The 19,616-nt window shown below is 42.3% G+C and overlaps 1 protein-coding gene and 2 non-coding genes across 3 annotated transcripts; 2 read left to right on the forward strand and 1 right to left on the reverse strand.

The window, feature by feature from the left end:
- Positions 1–8,066: 8,066 nt before the first annotated feature.
- Positions 8,067–14,347, forward strand: LOC143333046 (uncharacterized). The gene is made up of 9 exons (XM_076750980.1): positions 8,067–8,715; positions 8,964–9,285; positions 11,650–11,725; positions 11,963–12,099; positions 12,388–12,481; positions 12,799–13,131; positions 13,221–13,385; positions 13,803–13,925; positions 14,024–14,347. The coding sequence occupies exons 1-9, from the start codon at positions 8,067–8,069 to the stop codon at positions 14,345–14,347; spliced, it is 2,223 nt and encodes a 740-aa protein (XP_076607095.1).
- A 4,193-nt stretch (positions 14,348–18,540) lies between these two features.
- trnaa-cgc (transfer RNA alanine (anticodon CGC)) lies at positions 18,541–18,612 on the forward strand. Its single transcript has one exon. It is a non-coding gene; the product is annotated as a tRNA-Ala (tRNA).
- Positions 18,613–18,888: 276 nt separating this feature from the next.
- Positions 18,889–18,961, reverse strand: trnav-uac (transfer RNA valine (anticodon UAC)). The gene has a single exon. It is a non-coding gene; the product is annotated as a tRNA-Val (tRNA).
- Between the last annotated feature and the right edge of the window lie 655 nt (positions 18,962–19,616).

A 19,616-nucleotide genomic window follows, 5' to 3' on the forward strand; every position in this document is an offset into this window, starting at 1 on the left:
AAGCTTTACCGTTTTCAGACATCGGAAGGGGGGTCCAAACCACTCGGGGGACCATGAAACATGCTCCTACACACTTTCTGGGGGACACTTTTGGGCTATGCCACTTTGTCATATTATCACACTTTTCCATATTCCCATACACATACATGGGAATATTAATATGGCCATAACTTTTGAACGGAACATCACAGAGCTTCAGGACCACCACCGTTGGACTCAGGGTACATCAAATAGGGGGGGTAGACAAACTTTCAACCTTCTAGCTCCAAAAAAAAAGTTTGTCCCTTTTTGCCCGAATCAGCCTTTTCACCCTTAATCTAACCCTAACCCTAACCCCCACACCCCCCCAACGCCGCCACTGACACTAACCCTCTCCCTGACACTAACCCTGACCATAACCACTTACTACCCACTTGCCAAACCGTAACCCTTACCTTTGCCTAAGGTTACTACCCACAAGGGTTACCATTTTCAGACATCGGAAGGGGGGTCCAAAAGACTCGGGGGACCATGAAACGTGCTCCTACACACTTTCTGGGGGACACTTTTGGCCTTTGCCCAAGCGTAACCCTTACCTTTGCCTAGGTTTACTACCCACAAGCTTTACCATTTTCATACATTCAAAGGGGGGTCCAAACGACTCAGGGGGCTCTGAAACGTGCTCCTACACACTTTCTGGGGGACACTTTTGGGCTATGCCACTTTGTCATATTATCACACTTTTCCATATTCCCATACACATACATGGGAATATTAATATGGCCATAACTTTTGAACGGAACATCACAGAGCTTCAGGACCACCACCGTTGGACTCAGGGTACATCAAATAGGGGGGGTAGACAAACTTTCAGCCTTCTAGCTCCACAAAAAAAGTTCGGCAACTTTTGCCGAATCAGCCTTTTCACCCTTAATCTAACCCTAACCCTAACCCTAACCCCCTAACCCTAACCCTAACCCTAACCCTAACCCTTTCCTGACCTTAACCCCTAGGGGGTACGGCCCTAACCCCAACCAAATTTAACCCTTTACTTTTCTAACCCCATTTTATTTAACCCCTTCCCTGACGGTTATACTTACCTTAACCACTCGGCAGGTGGCCCTAACCCCAACCAAATTTAACCCTTTAATTTTTTAACCCCATTTTATTTAGCCCCTTCCCTGATGGTTATACTTACCTTAACCACTCGGCAGGTGGCCCTAACCCCGACCAAATTTAACCCTTTAATTTTTTAACCCCATTTTATTTAGCCCCTTCCCTGATGGTTATACTTACCTTAACCACTCGGCAGGTGGCCCTAACCCCAACCAATTTTAACCCCTTATATATTTTTAACCCTATTGGCTCCAACCCCTATTATACTCACCTTCTTTTTATTGTTTATCCTCATCCTCCACACCATCTCCATCCTGGAATCCTAGGAGGGGGACGGTTCTCTCCTGGGGGGGCTCGGATGGAGCGTGCACTGGCCGTGCCGTCCCCTCCGGGGACGACCCGGCCTAAAAATGTTTTCCCCTAACCAATTTTTTATCCCCTCTAATTTAAATTCCACCCTATTCTAACCCTTAATTTCATTTCCCCTATTCTAATTTTCCCTTGCCCACTACAACTAATCTAATCTAGTGCCCGCTGCCCTCATATCCCAATCTAATGCTCACTATCTCTAGTTTCTAAAAAACTCTTAACCCAAAATCTAACACAAAAAGGAAAGGGAGAGTAACAAAACAACAGTTAGTGACAGAGGAGCAAGGTGAAAGGACAGTGCCACATGGCCTAACGAGGCTAAGGGGAGGAAAAGAAGGAGTGAGGCAAAGGGAGAAGACAGGATGGAGGGATGGATGAAGGGAAGAAAAGGAAGAAAGGAAATAAGGAAATTTTAATTATTTGACACATAAGAACAAAAAAGACACTGGACCACAAGATTGATAAAAAAATCATTTTTATTGAACCTAAAAACACACATAAGACAACATTTGGACATTGGAGGGAACATACAACACAAACTCACCTGGATTTGGACCTGAAAAAGAAGAAAACAGAAACACAAATTAGAAATGCAAACAGAAATTTATTAATATAAAATTAAATCACATATACACTTACCTGGATCCGGCCACGGGACATACCTGAAATAAAGAAGAAACACAAACACAAATTAGTAATCCAAACAGAAATTAGTATAGGCAAACTTAAATTACAAAGGGAAATAGAAGAAAGGGAAAAGAAGGAGATAGTCAGAAGGGACAGAAGTGGAGGAAAAGGCACATCATGCACCCCACTGCTCATTGACAGGTCGGTTCCGCCTGAAGAAGGCCGAACAGGCCGAAACGTCGCGGCTAAGGACCGACATATGGTCGAATTTTTTGAACCCCCACCACTTTCGGGTGGTGGGACCCCCACCACCTTCGGGTGGTGGACTGTGGCCCCTAGGGTGGAGCGTGCATTCGCTGCCCCCCACTTCGTGGGGGACAGCTCCCTCTCTCACACCTGACCATAACCACTTACTACCCACTTGCCAAACCGTAACCCTTACCTTTGCCTAAGGTTACTACCCACAAGGGTTACCATTTTCAGACATCGGAAGGGGGGTCCAAACCACTCGGGGGACCATGAAACGTGCTCCTACACACTTTCTGGGGGACACTTTTGCCCTTTGCCCAAGCGTAACCCTTACCTTTGCCTACCTTTACTACCCACAAGCTTTACCATTTTCATACATCGGAAGGGGGGTCCAAACCACTCGGGGGACCATGAAACATGCTCCTACACACTTTCTGGGGGACACTTTTGGCCTATGCCACTTTGTCATATTATCACACTTTTCCATATTCCCATACACATACATGGGAATATTAATATGGCCATAACTCTTCAACCAAATGTCACACAGCTTCAGGACCACCACCGTTGGACTCAGGGTACATCAAATAGGGGGGGTAGACAAACTTTCAACCTTCTAGCTCCAAAAAAAATCTTCAGCATTTTTGCTGACATCAGCCTTTTCACCCTTAATCCTATTATTTTTTAATCCTATTTGGTTCTACCCCTAGCCTCGTCCCTTAAATATTTATTTTCTAACTCTATTCTTATATAATCATATTTTTAACTTTATATTAAATGTATTCCCATTTGTTTTTTCTTAAAGATTAAGCACCTTACTGAACTAATACACTCATTTGGATGGCATTTAATAATAAATACAAATAATTTTTTGGGAGGAGTGGGGCTGGTCCTTACTGGGGGAGGCTGGATGGAGTGCACATTGGCCGTGTCGTCCCGCCACCTAGTGGTCTTATCCCGCCTGTATTAAGCACCTTATTCTGAACTAATGCACTTTCTTGAGATGGGATTTGAATAATAACCCTCACTTTGCTGTTTTCCCCTTATGCAAATGAATAAAGGTCACAGAGGAGAGCATTCCATACTGTAGGCTAGGGGAGCTTCTGGCTCCAAAAAAAAACTTGGCCATTTTTGGCCACATCAGCCTTTTCAGCCTGAATCCTATGTGGAGGTTACCCCACTTACGGCGCTTTCCATCACAGCACACAAATGGTGTTGAAGCTGAAGCTTCCTGTATCTTAAGTAGACAATTTCTTGTATATTATAATATATATATTATATTATAACATATACTATTATATGTATAAATATAATATTTTGATATATAATATACATAGATATAATATTGTAATATATAACGTGCACTTCACACACTCTATCCCTCACCTAACCCCTATCCCTTTCCTGGTTCATAACCCCCTTTCCTAACCCCCTACCCTCTGTGGAGCTGAACCCCACTTACGGCACTTTCCATCACAGCACACAAATGGTGTTGAATCTGAAGCTCGTGCTTCCTCGTGTATTTTAAGTAGACAATTTCTTGTACATTATAATATAATATATATGACATTATAATATATAACATAATATATATATATAATATTGTAATATAGGCAAGGCAAGGCAAATTTATTTGTATAGCACAATTCATACACCAGGCAATTCAAAGTGCTTTACAGAAGCATAAAAATACATTAAAATCATACATTTCAAAGAAAGAAAGAAAGAAAGAAAGAGATTCCACAGGTGAGGAGCATAATAACTGAAAGCTGCTTCACTTTGTTTGGTTCTCATTCTGGGAACACACAATAGATATATATAAAATGTGCTAGATTAACTGTAGAACAAGAAGGCACAGATGGACTTATCATTTTGCCTGAGCTGGAGCTGCACACTGTTTATAGAATATAATATGTGCACACTGTTTATAGAATATAATATGTATAATATTGTAATATAGAATAGAATAGAATATGTAATATTATAATACACAACATATAAGGTCAAATTTTGACCTCTCCCATTGACTTATATGGGAATTTTCATTTGCCTATAACCTTTCAACGGAACGTTGTACAGCCTCGGGACCACCACCGTTGGACTCGGGGCACATGACATGGGGGGGAAGGTCAAGGTCAAATTTTGACCACTCCCATTGACTTATATGCAAATTTTCATTTGCCTATAACTCTTGAACAGAATATCGTACAGCCTCGGGACTATCACCGTTGCACTCGGGGTACATGAAATATGGGGGGTAGGTCAAGTTCAAATTTTGACCACTCCCATTGACTTATATGCAAATTTTCATTTGCCTATAACTTTTGAACGCAACGTCATACAGCCTCGGGACCAACACCGTTGGACTCGGGGTACATGAAATAGGGGGGGTAGGTCAAGTTCAAATTTTGACCACTCCCATTGACTTATATGCAAATTTTCATTTGCCTATAACTTTTGAACGCAACATCATACAGCCTCGGGACCACCACCGTTGCACTCCTGGTACATGAAATAGGGGGGGTAGGTCAAGTTCAAATTTTGACCACTCCCATTGACTTATATGCAAATTTTCATTTGCTTATAACTTTTGAACGCAATGTCGTACAGCTTCGGGACCACCACCGTTGGACTCGGGGTACATGAAATAGGGGGAGTAGGTCAAGGTTCCAGAGTCATTAAATGATTATTTAATTATCTTGCAATATTTACCAAATACAATTCATATTTCATGTTAATCCACATAAATGGTCTTTTTACTGTTTTCTGTTAAAACGTCTAGTTAAAACCAAACTCACTGCTTCTTTTGCTCACTTTTGGACTGGACACTGAAGAGGACACTTGTCTTGGAACTTGTCTTCTCATTTTGCCACTTTGCTAGCTTGTGCTTCATTGCAAACAAATGATGGACTTCTACGGTATTTCCACTGCAAATACTGAGACCCTCTTGGAGGCCTTCAAGTCCTACCCTGACACACAAGCGTTCCTTGCCGATGAGGACCTGCATTTGACCTTTTTTCCATCCACACACCCTAACCCTGAAGAACTTGTCTACAAGTACGATGTAGATGGGGCAGTGCTGGAGTTGAAGTCCCTGTACTCAATCTCCCCAGGAATACACCACCTTTTCTTGGGGCCATCAAAACTGAAGGTCATGCCCATGTGGCAGCTCCTCAAGAAACACCTGCACACATGTGACTACTCCCGCCACGTGTTGGATGAGTGGAGAAATGTGCACGGGGTTAAGCTGGCTTTTGTGGATGGCAGTTGGCACCTGACAGTCACCGTGGTGCCACAGGACAAAAAGATACCTTCCAGACTCTTGCAGACCAGCAATGCAGGCAGGCAGATCACCGTGGACTTTATCTGCAATGTCATCGACCATTTCCAGAAACAGATACTGGGACTGAATTCCTTTCTTAAGGCACACCCAACATTTCAGAGAAACAATCTCTCGGATCTGAGTCAGATGGCTATTTGTCCATCTGACCAGATGTATATCCTGAGTCTTTTGGACAACGCGCTGGATGAGGTACCCCCACCTGCAGGTTTGAGAGTCATGCTGACTCTCAGCAAGTACGGACAGAAGGACCGTGCAGCCCTCAAACTGTCTGAGCTGGTTGACATACCAGAGATCATCAAGGTCTCCATCCATGCAGCAACATCAATCAGGGACAACCCTTACTGGACCGTAGGGAACCTAACCCACTTGATGTGGTCACATTTTGGACTCCAGCAAGTCACAGGACCGGGGGGTTACATGTACACGAACCTCAGCATGCACGAATCGGTAAACTATCAGTCGAACCTTGACACAAGGCCGATAGATGTGAGCCCGAAGTTGCTGGGGGTGCTGAAGAAGTTGGATGGCACACCTCAAGTGAACCACATCCAGCTCTACTGTGATTCCCCCCATACCCACCAGACACCATTCTACAAGCACCCGGTTACAGGTGTTATCAGCACATGCGGCCTCCTCCACGACACCCAAACAAAGTCGCTCTTTGTCAGGTCAGTCAAATACATCGAGCACATGCACGACCTTCTCGGCAAAGCTGGCATACACCTGCCAGTGAGGATGGAGGTGGTGCTACCTTTTGAGGAGGAAAGGGGCATCCCTGAAGTCTTTGATCCACATCAGGTGTATGACCGCAAGGACCTTCACACCTTGTTGTCCGAAGAGCCCATGTTACTGGCTTTTCGGGACATGAACGGTGAGGGACTGCACACAGTGACAAAGGCGGTCATTAATCACATTGCAGAGAAACTGCGTACCCCGCACATCTGCCACGCTCACAAAGGGGGGTACGGGTACGGGTTTCGAAAATTGGACCCGTGCAGGACTCTGCTGCACACTGCACATTGCTGTAAATAAAATATTCCCTTTTTTTGGGCATGTATAGAGGTAGATGAGGGGTGGGGCTTACTTACCTTCTTTGGTGGGGGGACTGGATGGAGCGTGCATAGGCCGCGCCGTCCCCTCTGGGGACGACGCGTCCCAAAAATGTCTTTCCTAACCAGCCGGTGCCTCCAGCCCCCCTTCGAGTTTAGTCCTGCCCTTCCTCCTCTCCTCCTCTTATGAAGTCTAATCACTACATGAGTATACCCACAATTTTGTACAATATCTGTATGGAGCAAAAACACATATGTAAATATATCAATATGCATATGTTTTTGTCTGCATTGCTAAAATAACACACAAATATGTGCACTGTTATGTATATAGGTTAAGAGATATATGTGTGTGTATATATGTACTAAATAATGTACAGTACTTACTGTTTTGGATTGTTATCAGCATCTCAAAAACACTGCATACTGTTTCATTTGGATGGAAAGTTATTCATGTTATGAGATTCACGTTTACTTACCTGTTTATATTGGATCCTGGATTATCGTTGTTTTGTAAAACTACTCCATTGTTCTTTTCCACGTATTCCTCTTGAGATGATGTACTTGTATTGAACTAGTACTTACCTCTTCAAATTGTTCCATTTTGGATTTAAATCTTCTCTGGCTTGGATTGGTTTTAAATACTGTACTGTCTGGATTCATGTATTTGACATTCTATCGGTTATATTTGACAATACTTACGAAAATGTGTGTCAAGTTACGCCGCTATTCTCCATTTTTGGCTTTAAATACGTATTGTTGTAATTCCTAAGGTCACCAGAGGTTAGCGCTCTAACTTCCGCTTTCTTCCGGTTGACGTAAGTTACGTAAACCCAGCGGCAATATTTGAATCTGAACACTCAGTTTGAATGAATCGCAGCCGATCACAAACGGAGACGTAAGTGATAGAAATTACAGCGCTGACACTCGAATTTCCTTTATTGTTATTTTCTTTTAAAACAAGTAAGCCTGAAGAAGGTCCATAAAGGACCGAAACGTTGCTTTTTCACTTGTTTCAGTGAATTTTTCACGTTTTATTTTAATAAATCACGAGTGTCAACTAAAGAAAAGCTAGTCTTGTTGTCACTTCACGAGTGTGATTTTCATTCATTTCATCACACATCAGTGATTTTTTCGGCTTTTTTAACGTGAGACACACACTGCCTGCTATGAGATGTACGCCCCGTACGATGACGGCAGCTGGACCCGGGTGAGTTACCGCAGAGGCCGGCTGCAGAGACGGGAGGAGCAGCCACGGCGCTCCAATCGCTCACCGAGAGGGGCATCCTATTACCCCAGCCGTGACCGACAGTATCCACCGGTGAGGCCATCCTATGCCTCCATCACCAGAGGCTACTCCCGGCCACATGCTGACCACCCGGCTCACCTCGCTTACCGCAGCGGACCCGGAGATCACCGCGGCACCGGCTCCGAACCAGCCCTACGACCACCGCCGCCAGCCTGCCACCCGCGGCTACAGCGGTAACAGCTACCGGCCACAGCGACCACAGCAGCCCTCCTTCAGAACCAGCGGCCACCGTGATGCCCCGCCACGCAACGCAGTCCAGTCACAGGACCCAGACTTCACGGCTAAGGTCCGTATACTGCACAAGATCATCAAATCTGCCCATCATTTCAAAAATGTCTCGGGGACTGAGCCACCCCCCATAATTCGGAAAACCACACAGAATTTGGCGAACTTTATTAAACCGGCATCCCCTCGGCCGCAGACTCAAGCAGGAGACGCTGCAGGATGCCGAGGATTTTCTCTCCTCCAACTTCTCCATGGAAACCTCCTCATCTACATCCTCCGCCTCTCAGACCAGCTCTCAGACCCGTTTCGGAGCCCCTCCGACGGAGACCCCCCTCCCCGCCCCCCCATCAGCGGCTACGCGCAACATCAGCACCCGGATGCACACAACTGCAGAGATGGCAACAACAACAGACTCACCTGTTCCTTCTCCTCCTCTTCATCGGACCAAAGTGACGTCGGTTTCTACGATGACGGACCAGAGGGGAGGAGACTGGTCTCCCTTCCTCCCTGAAGCTGCAGAGGAGCATCTTCTTCCCTCTCCTCCTCCTCCCCTTCTCTCTCCCTCCCCCTCCCCTCCCCCCTCCTCTCCCCCTCACACCTCTTCCCCTATCCCCCCTCCCCCTCCCCTTTCACCCCCTCCCCCTTCCTCACCCCCCCCCCCCCCCCTCCCTATACATCCCTTCTTCACTGCCTCCAGACTACGGCAATCTTCCCAGGGGGCGCTGTTGCTTCCCAAACCCCAGCGACAGCCCAAAACAAGCAGCACCAGAGATGATGAAGACACCAGGGGGCCAAAACCTGCCCCCCCCTGCCCCCCCAGCCCCCTCCTCCTCTCCCTCCAATCCCAGTGAGTTCCTGGAGGACCAGGAACTCCAGCAGCTGCTGGAGGAGGAACTCAGAGCCTGCACACCCAAGCCGGGCACCAGCTCTGGTTTCCTGATGCCCAGGCTCACACCTATGGCCCCCCCCCCGACCACCCACACTATCATCCTCTTCTTCACTTACCTCTTTGATTCCAGGTGAAGCTCACCAGCACACTCCAGCTCCAGGGGGAATCACCACTGCCACACATTCGGTGGAAATCACAAAAGAACCAACACCACAAACATCTTCTCCTCACACACCCACACACAAACCCACACAGCAAATTTACCAGAGTTAAATTTCTAGTGTTAGGCCAGTTTAGAGTAAAGTGTTATAGTTCTGGCGTTGGTTCTAGGAGAATGAACTCTGCATAAGTGTGCAAACATAATATTGTGGGTGTAACTTCACAGAGTCAACGGTATTGAGCATCTATTGGTGTTGTTTTCAACATCCGGGTATTTGGGCAGGTGCTTGGAGAGGAATTGGACGGCCGCCATTTTCTGTCACTCGCATGAAGGATGAGAAGAAGAGACTGGTGAGTATGACACGACGAAAGTTTGCCTTGTTATTGTTAATTTGCAGTAAAATGTACCTATGTTGTCATATAGTTTCACATTTTTGAGCCATGTTGAATATTTTAACGAGTGGCCGCTGTCGTAGTTTCATGGTAAGCAGACATGCCAGTACATGACCACCCAATGAGGATAACGTTGACGGTTAGCTTAGTTTTCAGTTCGTTTTTTGATATGATGGGCTAACGTTAAGCCAGCGAAACGTTATTTGAAAATAGTTAAAATCTCTCGAGGAAAATTTTTAAACGGTTTGCTGTTTTAAACTGCGTTTCAACTGACAGGATTAGGTTGTCTGCAATGTGCGTGCTGTCGGTTAACTAATGCTACTGTTACAGGGCTCGAGACTGCGACCAAAATGGTCGCATATGCGACCTTTTTTTCAGAGTTTGCGAGTAAGAATTTCATCTGGTCGCGTTCGTGCGAGCGCATCAGTTTTATTGCTCCGTGTTAGACATTGTGGTTGAAAGTCGTCCCTTTTTTTCACTAGCTTAGTCAGCCGTCTCCACCTGCACTCTCTCCTGTTGAGACAGCGCCGTCGCGTGCACATAAGCCGTCGCGTACACGCGCAGCGCACAGAACTTCAAGACACCAAGACTAGCGTTTCGCTATTCTCAAAAATGAAGCGGTCTATTGCTGATTTTTTTCCAAAAACTAAATAAGGAGAGAGATATTGATATTATATTATTGATAATATTTTTTGTTGAACTGTAGATGTTACTATTTCTGAGAATTGTCTAATGTTCTATTTTAGTACTCTGACTGTCTGACTTCAGGTCAGTAAAATTCCTCAGGTAACAGTTAACGGCAAAGCATTTTCTGTCCACTGTTTACATTTAATTTCTAATTAGTTAAGCTCAAGAATGTATGCTGTAACGGGGGAGCTGGCATAAAGATACAATTTTGTGTTTTTCAGTGCGTTCGTTTGACAGGATACAAAGATACCGCAGTCACCATAAGAAGTGTGAAGAGCAGTATATAAAGTTCCAGACCTGTCAGGCAGGAACAGAACATCTGCATACCCACCAGCTTCAGTTACAAAAAGTATATTTTAGTCCATCAGAGAGAAATTGAGTGTAGTGAAAGCTTTTGGTTGATGTTCAGGTTATGATAAATATTTATCATTTAAATTAGCATCTAAGGGATGTCAAAAATATCTTTTTGTGCTCTGTGTACACCTCTCTTTCTCCACAGGGTCATGTCGTAGATGGCAAAATGATAATTAAGGTGCAGTATCAGAACCGCAAGAAATACATCAAATTACAAACTCCTGATTTTGAAGAATTCATTTCTGAAGGTAAATGTTCGGACTGACATATGACTAACCAGTAATTAACACCAAGTGGTGGCCATGATATTTTATGATGTAAATAATTTCCATGTTTCCATGTTTAACCTCATCATTTAGTGAGAGAGAAGTTCTCCATTCATGTGGACAAGATTACTGTGGAGGATGATTCCGGCACTGAGGTTGATGAAGCCGTGTTTGCAGAATTAGCCACATTGGAAGGAATTTGTTTTGTCATCAAGGACAGTCACAACAATGGTAAATTTAGGGTGTTCTAGTTTTACATGGAATTAATATCGGTGCTTATTTCAGATGCCGCTATTGTATTAAATTATCTTGCTTCCAATTTTAAGATTATCAAATGAAGTATTAAACACTTGAAGTGATAATTGTTTGCTTAAAAAACAAGTCATGTCCTCTAGCACAAAGTCTGACATAGGTTTTGGCTGTTTGTTCAGTTCACTCCCTTTCCCTCTGGATTCTTAAGAATAGAAGCAGAGTTTCTTGTGTGGTTGATTACAAATCTGATCCACAGCATTGCTGCAAATGAGGTGAATTGTGTGTGTTTTTAATCTTTTGTTATTAGATTCAGGCACATCTCAGTCATCTCCTTCCACACCACTATCTTCACCCAGTGGGAGTGTCCTCTCTGTGTCCATTAGTAGCAGTGATGGTGAAACATCAAGACCATCCAAGCGAAAGAGGGGTGATGAAGAAGCCAGTTCTTCAGCCAGAGATGTAAGTTTCATCATCGTAACTGTCCCCTTTTTGATTTATTTCAGGTGCTTGATACAAAAAAAAAACATTAAAAAAACACCAGTACAATACCTCGAAAGCTTGATTTTGCATTCATAAAAATCTGGATTTTCCTTTTAGCTTTGCCATGATTTAATCATTAAAGTTTGGCTATAATGATGCTGCAAACTAGTTTGCCTCTCTAGCTTTATATTATAACTGCTGTTGTAATCTGTTTAGCTGATAAAACAGATTCTGCAGATGAAACCAGGAGGGACGACAGTGCTTGAAGAATATGAAGAAACGGGGACACTGTGTGACACTAGAAGAAGGCAGATGGTAAACATTCTTGCGGCACACATGGTCGAGACAGAAGGGTAAGTTGATGATACCACAGTTAAGTTGTTGACACCTTTTCAACTTTTTTCCCTTTTTAAATGAATTTACATACTGAATAATTACTAAATTTTAGGTTGGTTGGGGCCAAATTGATAGTATGTTACTAATGATGTTGAATTGTGAAAAGGCTTAATTTTTGCTTGAACGAGGAATAAGAAAAAGGCAGCTATGACAGTTAAAAGCTAAACTCTGCACTAGATGACTCACATTACTTAGATAATGTTGTAATTGGCATTTCTGTTTTTTTTTTGTTTTGTTCATTGCAGGAGAATCCCTCAGCGAGTTACTAAAGAGAAATATGCACTGGGAATTGTGACCTTATTTCCTGCACTGAAGGATCCCCTATCCAGGAAAGGATATGTAAGTTTTTATTTATTTTCATATATATATATATATATATATAGACTGAAAGAGCTTGACACTGGACAGTGCTCCTTTTATTATTAATGCAAAAAAAATAGTAATTTACCCATGTATTGGATCCACTTAGATAAAAGTACTGCATTAAACACAACAGTCCTTCCATTTTTGTTGTCAGTTTTGTTGTTCGTCTGTTTCTGAAAGGTGTTTATTTAACTTCATGGTCATTTTTGGATTCATACTTTTGAACACTGTTACAAGTGGGTTCCTCCTATGGCTAATTATGAAGTAACTTGATTTTGTCTGTACCTGGTTAGGAACATTTTTACGACAGCCAAAGTGGCTCTGGCTTCTTGGCGTGGCGGCTCAAGACAATTCAGAGAAAGACCAAGCTTGGGTCCAAGGAATCAAAAATACAGACAGGAGGAGGTGGTCCAAGACAGGAGAGGGAACTGCCTCAGATTGGTGGCCAGCTGGATGAAGAGCGCTGTAAAGAGGTCATATCCTTGATGAACCACACAAGTGACAGAGAAATCATCCTGCAGAAGATGAAGGAGACCTTTGAATACAGGCAGCACCTCATCCACAATCCTGATGAGTCTCACAACATACTCTCAGTGTTTCCAAGGCTGCTGGACATTAAAGGGCTGGTAAGTATAGGCATCCACCATTCATGGCCAAAAGCTTGTGATTGCCAGAAATGTGAATTTTACTACACATCTTCCATTTCTCTCTGCAGATACATCAAGATTTCAGCCTCCTCTTTGGACAAGAAACAGCTGCTAAACTGCTTGAGAAGTGGTATACGTCCTTTAAAGGAAAGGTGATCAGAGAAGCAGAGAGCCTTACAACCACCCCTGTGCTCCAGAGTTTGCTGAAGTCTGCCAAGAATCCGAACAATGATGCATTCTCTGAGGATCGCCCAGGTATTCAATTAAATGCCAAATGAAATTAATGTATTGTTCTATGCAGTACTTAAGTGGATAGTTCGGATTATCTTAAGTGTGTTTGTATAAGGTACCTCTCCATAGTCACTGCATGACTTGAGTAGGTGTTGGTCAGCACCATCCAGTTTGGAGAAGCAGAAATGAGTACTGGCAGAGGCTGAGCATGTACTGCTGGGAAGGCCCTGTCCATAGCAGTTCATTTCTTAGTTTCCTTGCTGATACTCCTCTCTACTGCTCAAAATTCGGGGCATGACCGTCGCCATCTGTTATAGTTACTACACTGACTATCCATAAGTAGTCCATAAGATGTGACTTGAACTAAACAGTTGATGAAACAGGATGGTCCATTGGGTCCCTTTCTTCTTCTTACAGAGTGGGACAGCGACATGGCATCTTTGCTACTGCTCCTGCATATCCTACCACCTCAGCCTAATAAAAAGAAAACACAGAAGATCAGCGCAGCTCAAGCCATGGACCACCTAGTTGTGTTTCACAAGGTAAGTACAGGGCCGTGTTTTGGGATTTAAGTGGAAAATGTGTCACATAATTAGATAACAGTAAAAATACAACTTGACAAGTGTTTTTTTTTCCAAAGTCATGCAGAAGCCTTCAAGAACACCTAGAGAACCAGGAGGGACATCGCCAACCGTATCTTCTTGCTTCTGGAACCTCCAGACAGGCCATCAGTGCTTACTACATTGTGACGGACAAGAAGCTCATCCCCTGTCAGGGAGCCACATCATTGGCAGCCTTTGATGAACTTTTTAAAGTGCACTTCGTTTTCAGTGTAAGTTACGATGATGCTCTCAGCAACATGTACACATTCCTTCAGACAACAGTCTATAGTATTGATGTTGACACCACTAAAGAGAGTCCAAAGTTGAAGGAGTTGAGAGCCAAGTTTATGAACAGGAGCTAAGAGCCAAGTTCCTTAAAGTACATGCAACATTTGTATGCAATTGCACAATGCACTTGGTGCATATAGTCAGCACTTTGTTTTTTGTTTTGTTGTTTTTTTTGCAGAGGTCATATTTTGCCAAAAGCGTAATTTCCTTAGTCTGTAGCATTTCTGTTATCAAAAAACGCCAAATGGCATAAAGCCTGGTTTACGAATAAGAAACTAAAAGCAGAGTTCTTGAACTATGTATAGATGTCATATTTGTAGATCTTTGCATGATGCACCTAGTGCATTAATTCAGCACCTTAAATTTTTTCATGGGTTGTATCCAGGCAAAAAGTTTGTTGTTATTTGTGCTCAAGAAGGATGTTCCTTGCAGTTTAAAAGTTTTGCAGGTTTTAGGAAGCATTTAAATGGTTGTCATAGTATTGTTGACATGGGGACAAGCAATGATAATATCCCAACACCAAATCAGTCAGACTTGGGTGGACAGAGCTCACAACAGGATACCTCTGACATGGACCTTGATTTGATAAATCAACCTTCAACATCTGGGATGTCAAAAGATCAAGCAAAACATATGTGTGCTTCAATCATTGCAAAGTTACAGGGCAGTGGTGTTGCCAATAATGTTGTATTATCTGTTGTTGAAAGCATGGAGGAGTATGTCAATGAAGTTCATGCAAATCTTAAAGAACAAGTGTTAAATGCAGTGCCTGCTGAAAATCCCAGTAGAAGTGCAGTGGAAGAAGTCTTCAACAATACTTTCAATCCTTTTCGTGACTTGAACACAAATTCTAAATGGACAAAGTATTTTAGTGAGAAATGGGGTGTTGTTGAACCACTAGAAATTCACTTAGGAGTGAGATATGATTCAAAGAGAAACAAAATATCTGGAGTATATGAGCAGGTACCAGTAAATGACACTTTCATTTACATACCCCTGTTAAAAACATTAGAGTTTATTTTCAAGAATGAAGAAATCTGTTATCAGATTAATAAATCTGCTGCTGTTAGTACTTTATACCAGGATTTCTGTGATGGAAAATACTACAGAAATCATGCATTGTATTCAAAATCAAAAATGCATTGCAAATTCAAGTTTATTATGATGACTTTGAAACATCAAATCCACTAGGGTCAAAACAAGGTATTCATAAGCTAGGATGTCTATATTTTACCCTCCGCAATTTGCCACCATGTCTAAACTCATCCCTGATGAACATCCACCTAATTTCTTTGTTTCATTCGCAAGATGCAAAAAAATATGGTATTGACAGAATACTTACTCCATTTGTAGAAGATGTTAAAGTATTAGAGAGCAATGGAATGCAAGTTTCATTTGCTGAAGAACCTGTTTTTGGCACCATTGCACAAGTAACAGGTGACAATTTAGGTCTGAACTCAATTCTGGGTTATGTTGAGTCTTTCTCTGCACACCATTACTGCAGAATGTGTCTCATTGATAAAGCCACAGCTCAAACAGTGTTTAGCGAAAGTGATCCACGTGTGATTTTGCGAACCAAATTAACCAATGAGCAGCATTACAGTTATCTTGTTGAGAATCCAAGGGAAAATTCTTGTTTTGGGCTCAAACGCAATAGTATACTTAATTCATTGTCATACTACAATGTATCTGATAATTTTGTGTTTGATATAATGCATGATATCTTAGAAGGTGTAGCACAATATGAGATTAAGTTGTTGTTTGAGTATTTGAATCAGAACTTTATTTCTAATGAAAACATACTCCAACGTGTATATGCATTCAACTATGGCTTCATGGATAAAAAAAATCGTCCAACACACATTAATATGTTTTGCAGTGGCAGTGGTATTGGGCTTAATGCCAGTCAAACATTGTGCCTTATTCGAAATCTCCCACTAATCTTCGGAGATGTTGTTCCAGAAGGTGACACACACTGGCATTTGTTGTTACTGTTGTTGCATATTGTGAACATAGTATTTTCCCCATGTGTTACTGAGGGAATGACTGTATTTTTAAAACATCTTATTGAAGAACACAACCGGTTATTTACAATTTTGTATCCTGAAAATACTTTGATCCCAAAACATCACTTCATGATCCATTATCCTGAATGTATTCGCCAAATTGGTCCTTTAGTACATGTTTGGAGTATGAGGTATGAAGCAAAACACAAATTCTTTAAGTCTAGCATTAAAAACTTCAAGAACATAACAAAGTCCCTCGCAAAGAAACACCAAATAGCTGTTGCCTATCATTGGGAATCACTGTCCACCAAAGGTATTGAGTCTGGGCCTGTCAAATCAAAAATTCTGACTGATGTTGAAAATGGTGATTTGGTTTCAGAGTATTTTCATATTGATATGTCAAGTGAAATAAATGTTACAACCTGGATCAAACATAATGGCATTGAGTATCACCAGGGTCTTGTTGTTTGCACAGATGTTGTTAATGAGATGCCAGTGTTCAATAAGATTGTGTGCATATTTCTTAGAAAAGAAGTTTATTTTTTGGTATCTGAAATGGAAACCTCATTTGTGGAGCACTTTCATGCATTTCATGTTGTTGACAATATTCATAATGTTTCAGTTGTTACACCTCATGACTTGAGATACTTCAAGCCCTTTGATGTTCAATTGTCTTATGGTACAGACTCGTTTTTCTATGTTGTGCCAGACAGCTGCATTGTATAGGGTAAGCAACACTTACAAGCTACCTCATGTTTTGGGCAGTACTGTACAGGGTTTTAGGAGTGCCCTGCACCCTGTCAGATTTAGTGTGAAGCCCCTGTCAAAGAAAAATAAAATATTTTTCATTGCAGTACTTTTTGGAGTGATTATTGTACATGGGTGGTGGATGGTTAGATTAACACTTATAGATTGTACATTTTTAACTCTTAATAGTGTTAATCCCAGTGGACAATGTACACCTTATCAGTAGTATAGTAAACACTAGTTAAATGTACATTTAACACCACAAAATGTAAATTGAATACTGGTGCAGTGTTGAATAGTTAACTCTGTTGGTGTCAATAATTAGTGAACTTTGAACACTAATCTAGTGTTCTTGTCATCTATCGTGGTGTTAATATTTTACACTCTAAGAGTTTGTTTGGTAACACTGTCACAGTGTTAATAATTTTAACACTTTCAAAAGTGTTAATTTAACACTTAACCAGTGGTTCCCATATAAACCCCGGGTCAGTGTTGAATTCAACTCTGAGGGTGTTAAATTTGCGTTTTCAAATTTGCAGTGCACTAGACACATTAACACAAATAAAAAACTCACAGAGTGGGGACTGTGTGTGAGAGAAAAATATTTAATCATTGGTGACTCTAATGTGGCTAGATTCCCTCCATTCCAGATCTCTGATTTGCAGGTGGACAGTTATCCTGGGGCTTCTTTCCACCATGCGGAGTCTCTTCTGCGCAGGGCAGTATGCACCACCAAAGTGGAGTTGGTCATACTCTCCTTTGGACTGAACAGCAGGAAGCAGAAGCCTCGGGATGGGACTTGCAAACAGCTTCAAAAAGCCGTGAAGATGGCTCACATCAGGTTCCCAGAAGCTGTAGTCTGGGTCCGACTGATCAACTGTTCTCCCAGTCTGCCGCATAGAGAACAACATAACATACAGGTACTGGTGGTGGTGGTGTGTGTGTGTGTGTGTGGGGGGGGGGTTTCGCGTGCGCTATATCTTTAACCCCCGCCCCTCCCCCTCCTGCTCAGCGCGTACACACAGAAGCCACCACTGTCCATGTCGTTGACCAATCACGTGCGGCTTCAACAGAAAAACAGTCGAGAGAGAGAGAGAGAGAGAGAGAGCGAGAGAGGCTCCCGCTCTGGCTCCCAGGCAGTAGCCGGCTGCGATCGTTGATTTCAAAGAGCCGGCTCTAAGAGCCGTTTCGGTCGCTACCTACACATCACTAACTCTTCTAGCTGTTCCACACAAGCGTGAGGCTTGAGAGGCCTGCCCAAAAGTTCCTAACCAAATCCTAACAGTTCCTAACAACTCACTTGTCCGTGACTCGAGGGTTTGATTGGTTGACTCGTTCGGATATGTTGGGAACTAGTTAGGCTTTTTTTTTTTTTTTTTTTTTTTTTTTTTGTAAATGAAACTCAATCAAATACGCTAAATAACGTAAAATAGCAGCATGTCCAAGATTTCCGGCGACTTTACCGTCTTGATCATTTATAAATATGGATACCGGCGCCTCACGGTGCACTGTGTGGGGATGTAGCTCAGTGGTAGAGCGCATGCTTCGCATGTATGAGGCCCCGGGTTCAATCCCCGGCATCTCCACTTTTTTTTTTTTTTTTTTTTTTGCGGATTACACGGTGAGGGAAATATGGTAGTACGACTACTTTAATTATTATCATTAATATCACCATCATTCCTGTAGCAATACCTATTATTTAAATGTACTACATTTTAAAACATCATTACAAGAATAATTGTTTCTCAACACGCTGAGCACGTTATCAATATTGCAGTTTGTATTTGTTTTGCTGCCATATCTGTGGTTTCTCCTTTTCCTGTTAATGAAAATAAACTGCTAACGGATTACTTCAAAAGTTATGGTTCCACTGGGGCTCGAACCCAGGACCTTCTGCGTGTAAAGCAGACGTGATAACCGCTACACTATGGAACCCACTGTCAATAGTTGTCCTTATACTAATTCATATGTGGAGACCTTGAATAATAACATTAACATCACAAAGTACAAAGTCACCAAACAGTTTATGTCCTGTATTAAAACTTTTAACATCACTCAAGCCAAAGTGAAACTAAGTATACTCTGTCAACAAATAAATCAATTTGTTTGATACATTAACATACAAGTACAACGTGTCATGAAACATTAACATTCAAATACAGCGTGTTGTGAATATAAAGGCTACATTTAAAAAAGGGTTAGGGCTGTGATGACTATCATTTCCTGGTTGATTTCTTAGGTACATACCTTCATGCATTCCACTATGCTTTACTTCCTGCCATTGTTCAGTTTCCCTCCAGTTTTGCTCTACACCTGTTCTCTTTTATCCAATCACTCCTCCTGGCACTTATACTCCCAGCTGTTCACTAACTGTTTGCCTGATCGAGCTGTAAAGTACATTTAGTCAAGTTACTGCAATGTCCACACTAGTTCTTTACTTTCATTTTGTTAATTTCCCCCTTGAGATAAAGATCATATTGAATCATCTCAGACCCCTCAGATTTACACCGATCAGGCATAAGTGAACGTTTTGTCCTCAAAGTTGATGTGGCAGAAGCAGGAAAATGTGCAAACATAAGGATTTGAGCGA

Source organism: Chaetodon auriga, chromosome 15 (assembly GCF_051107435.1).
Source record: "Chaetodon auriga isolate fChaAug3 chromosome 15, fChaAug3.hap1, whole genome shotgun sequence".
Taxonomy (NCBI): Eukaryota; Metazoa; Chordata; class Actinopteri; order Chaetodontiformes; family Chaetodontidae; genus Chaetodon; species Chaetodon auriga.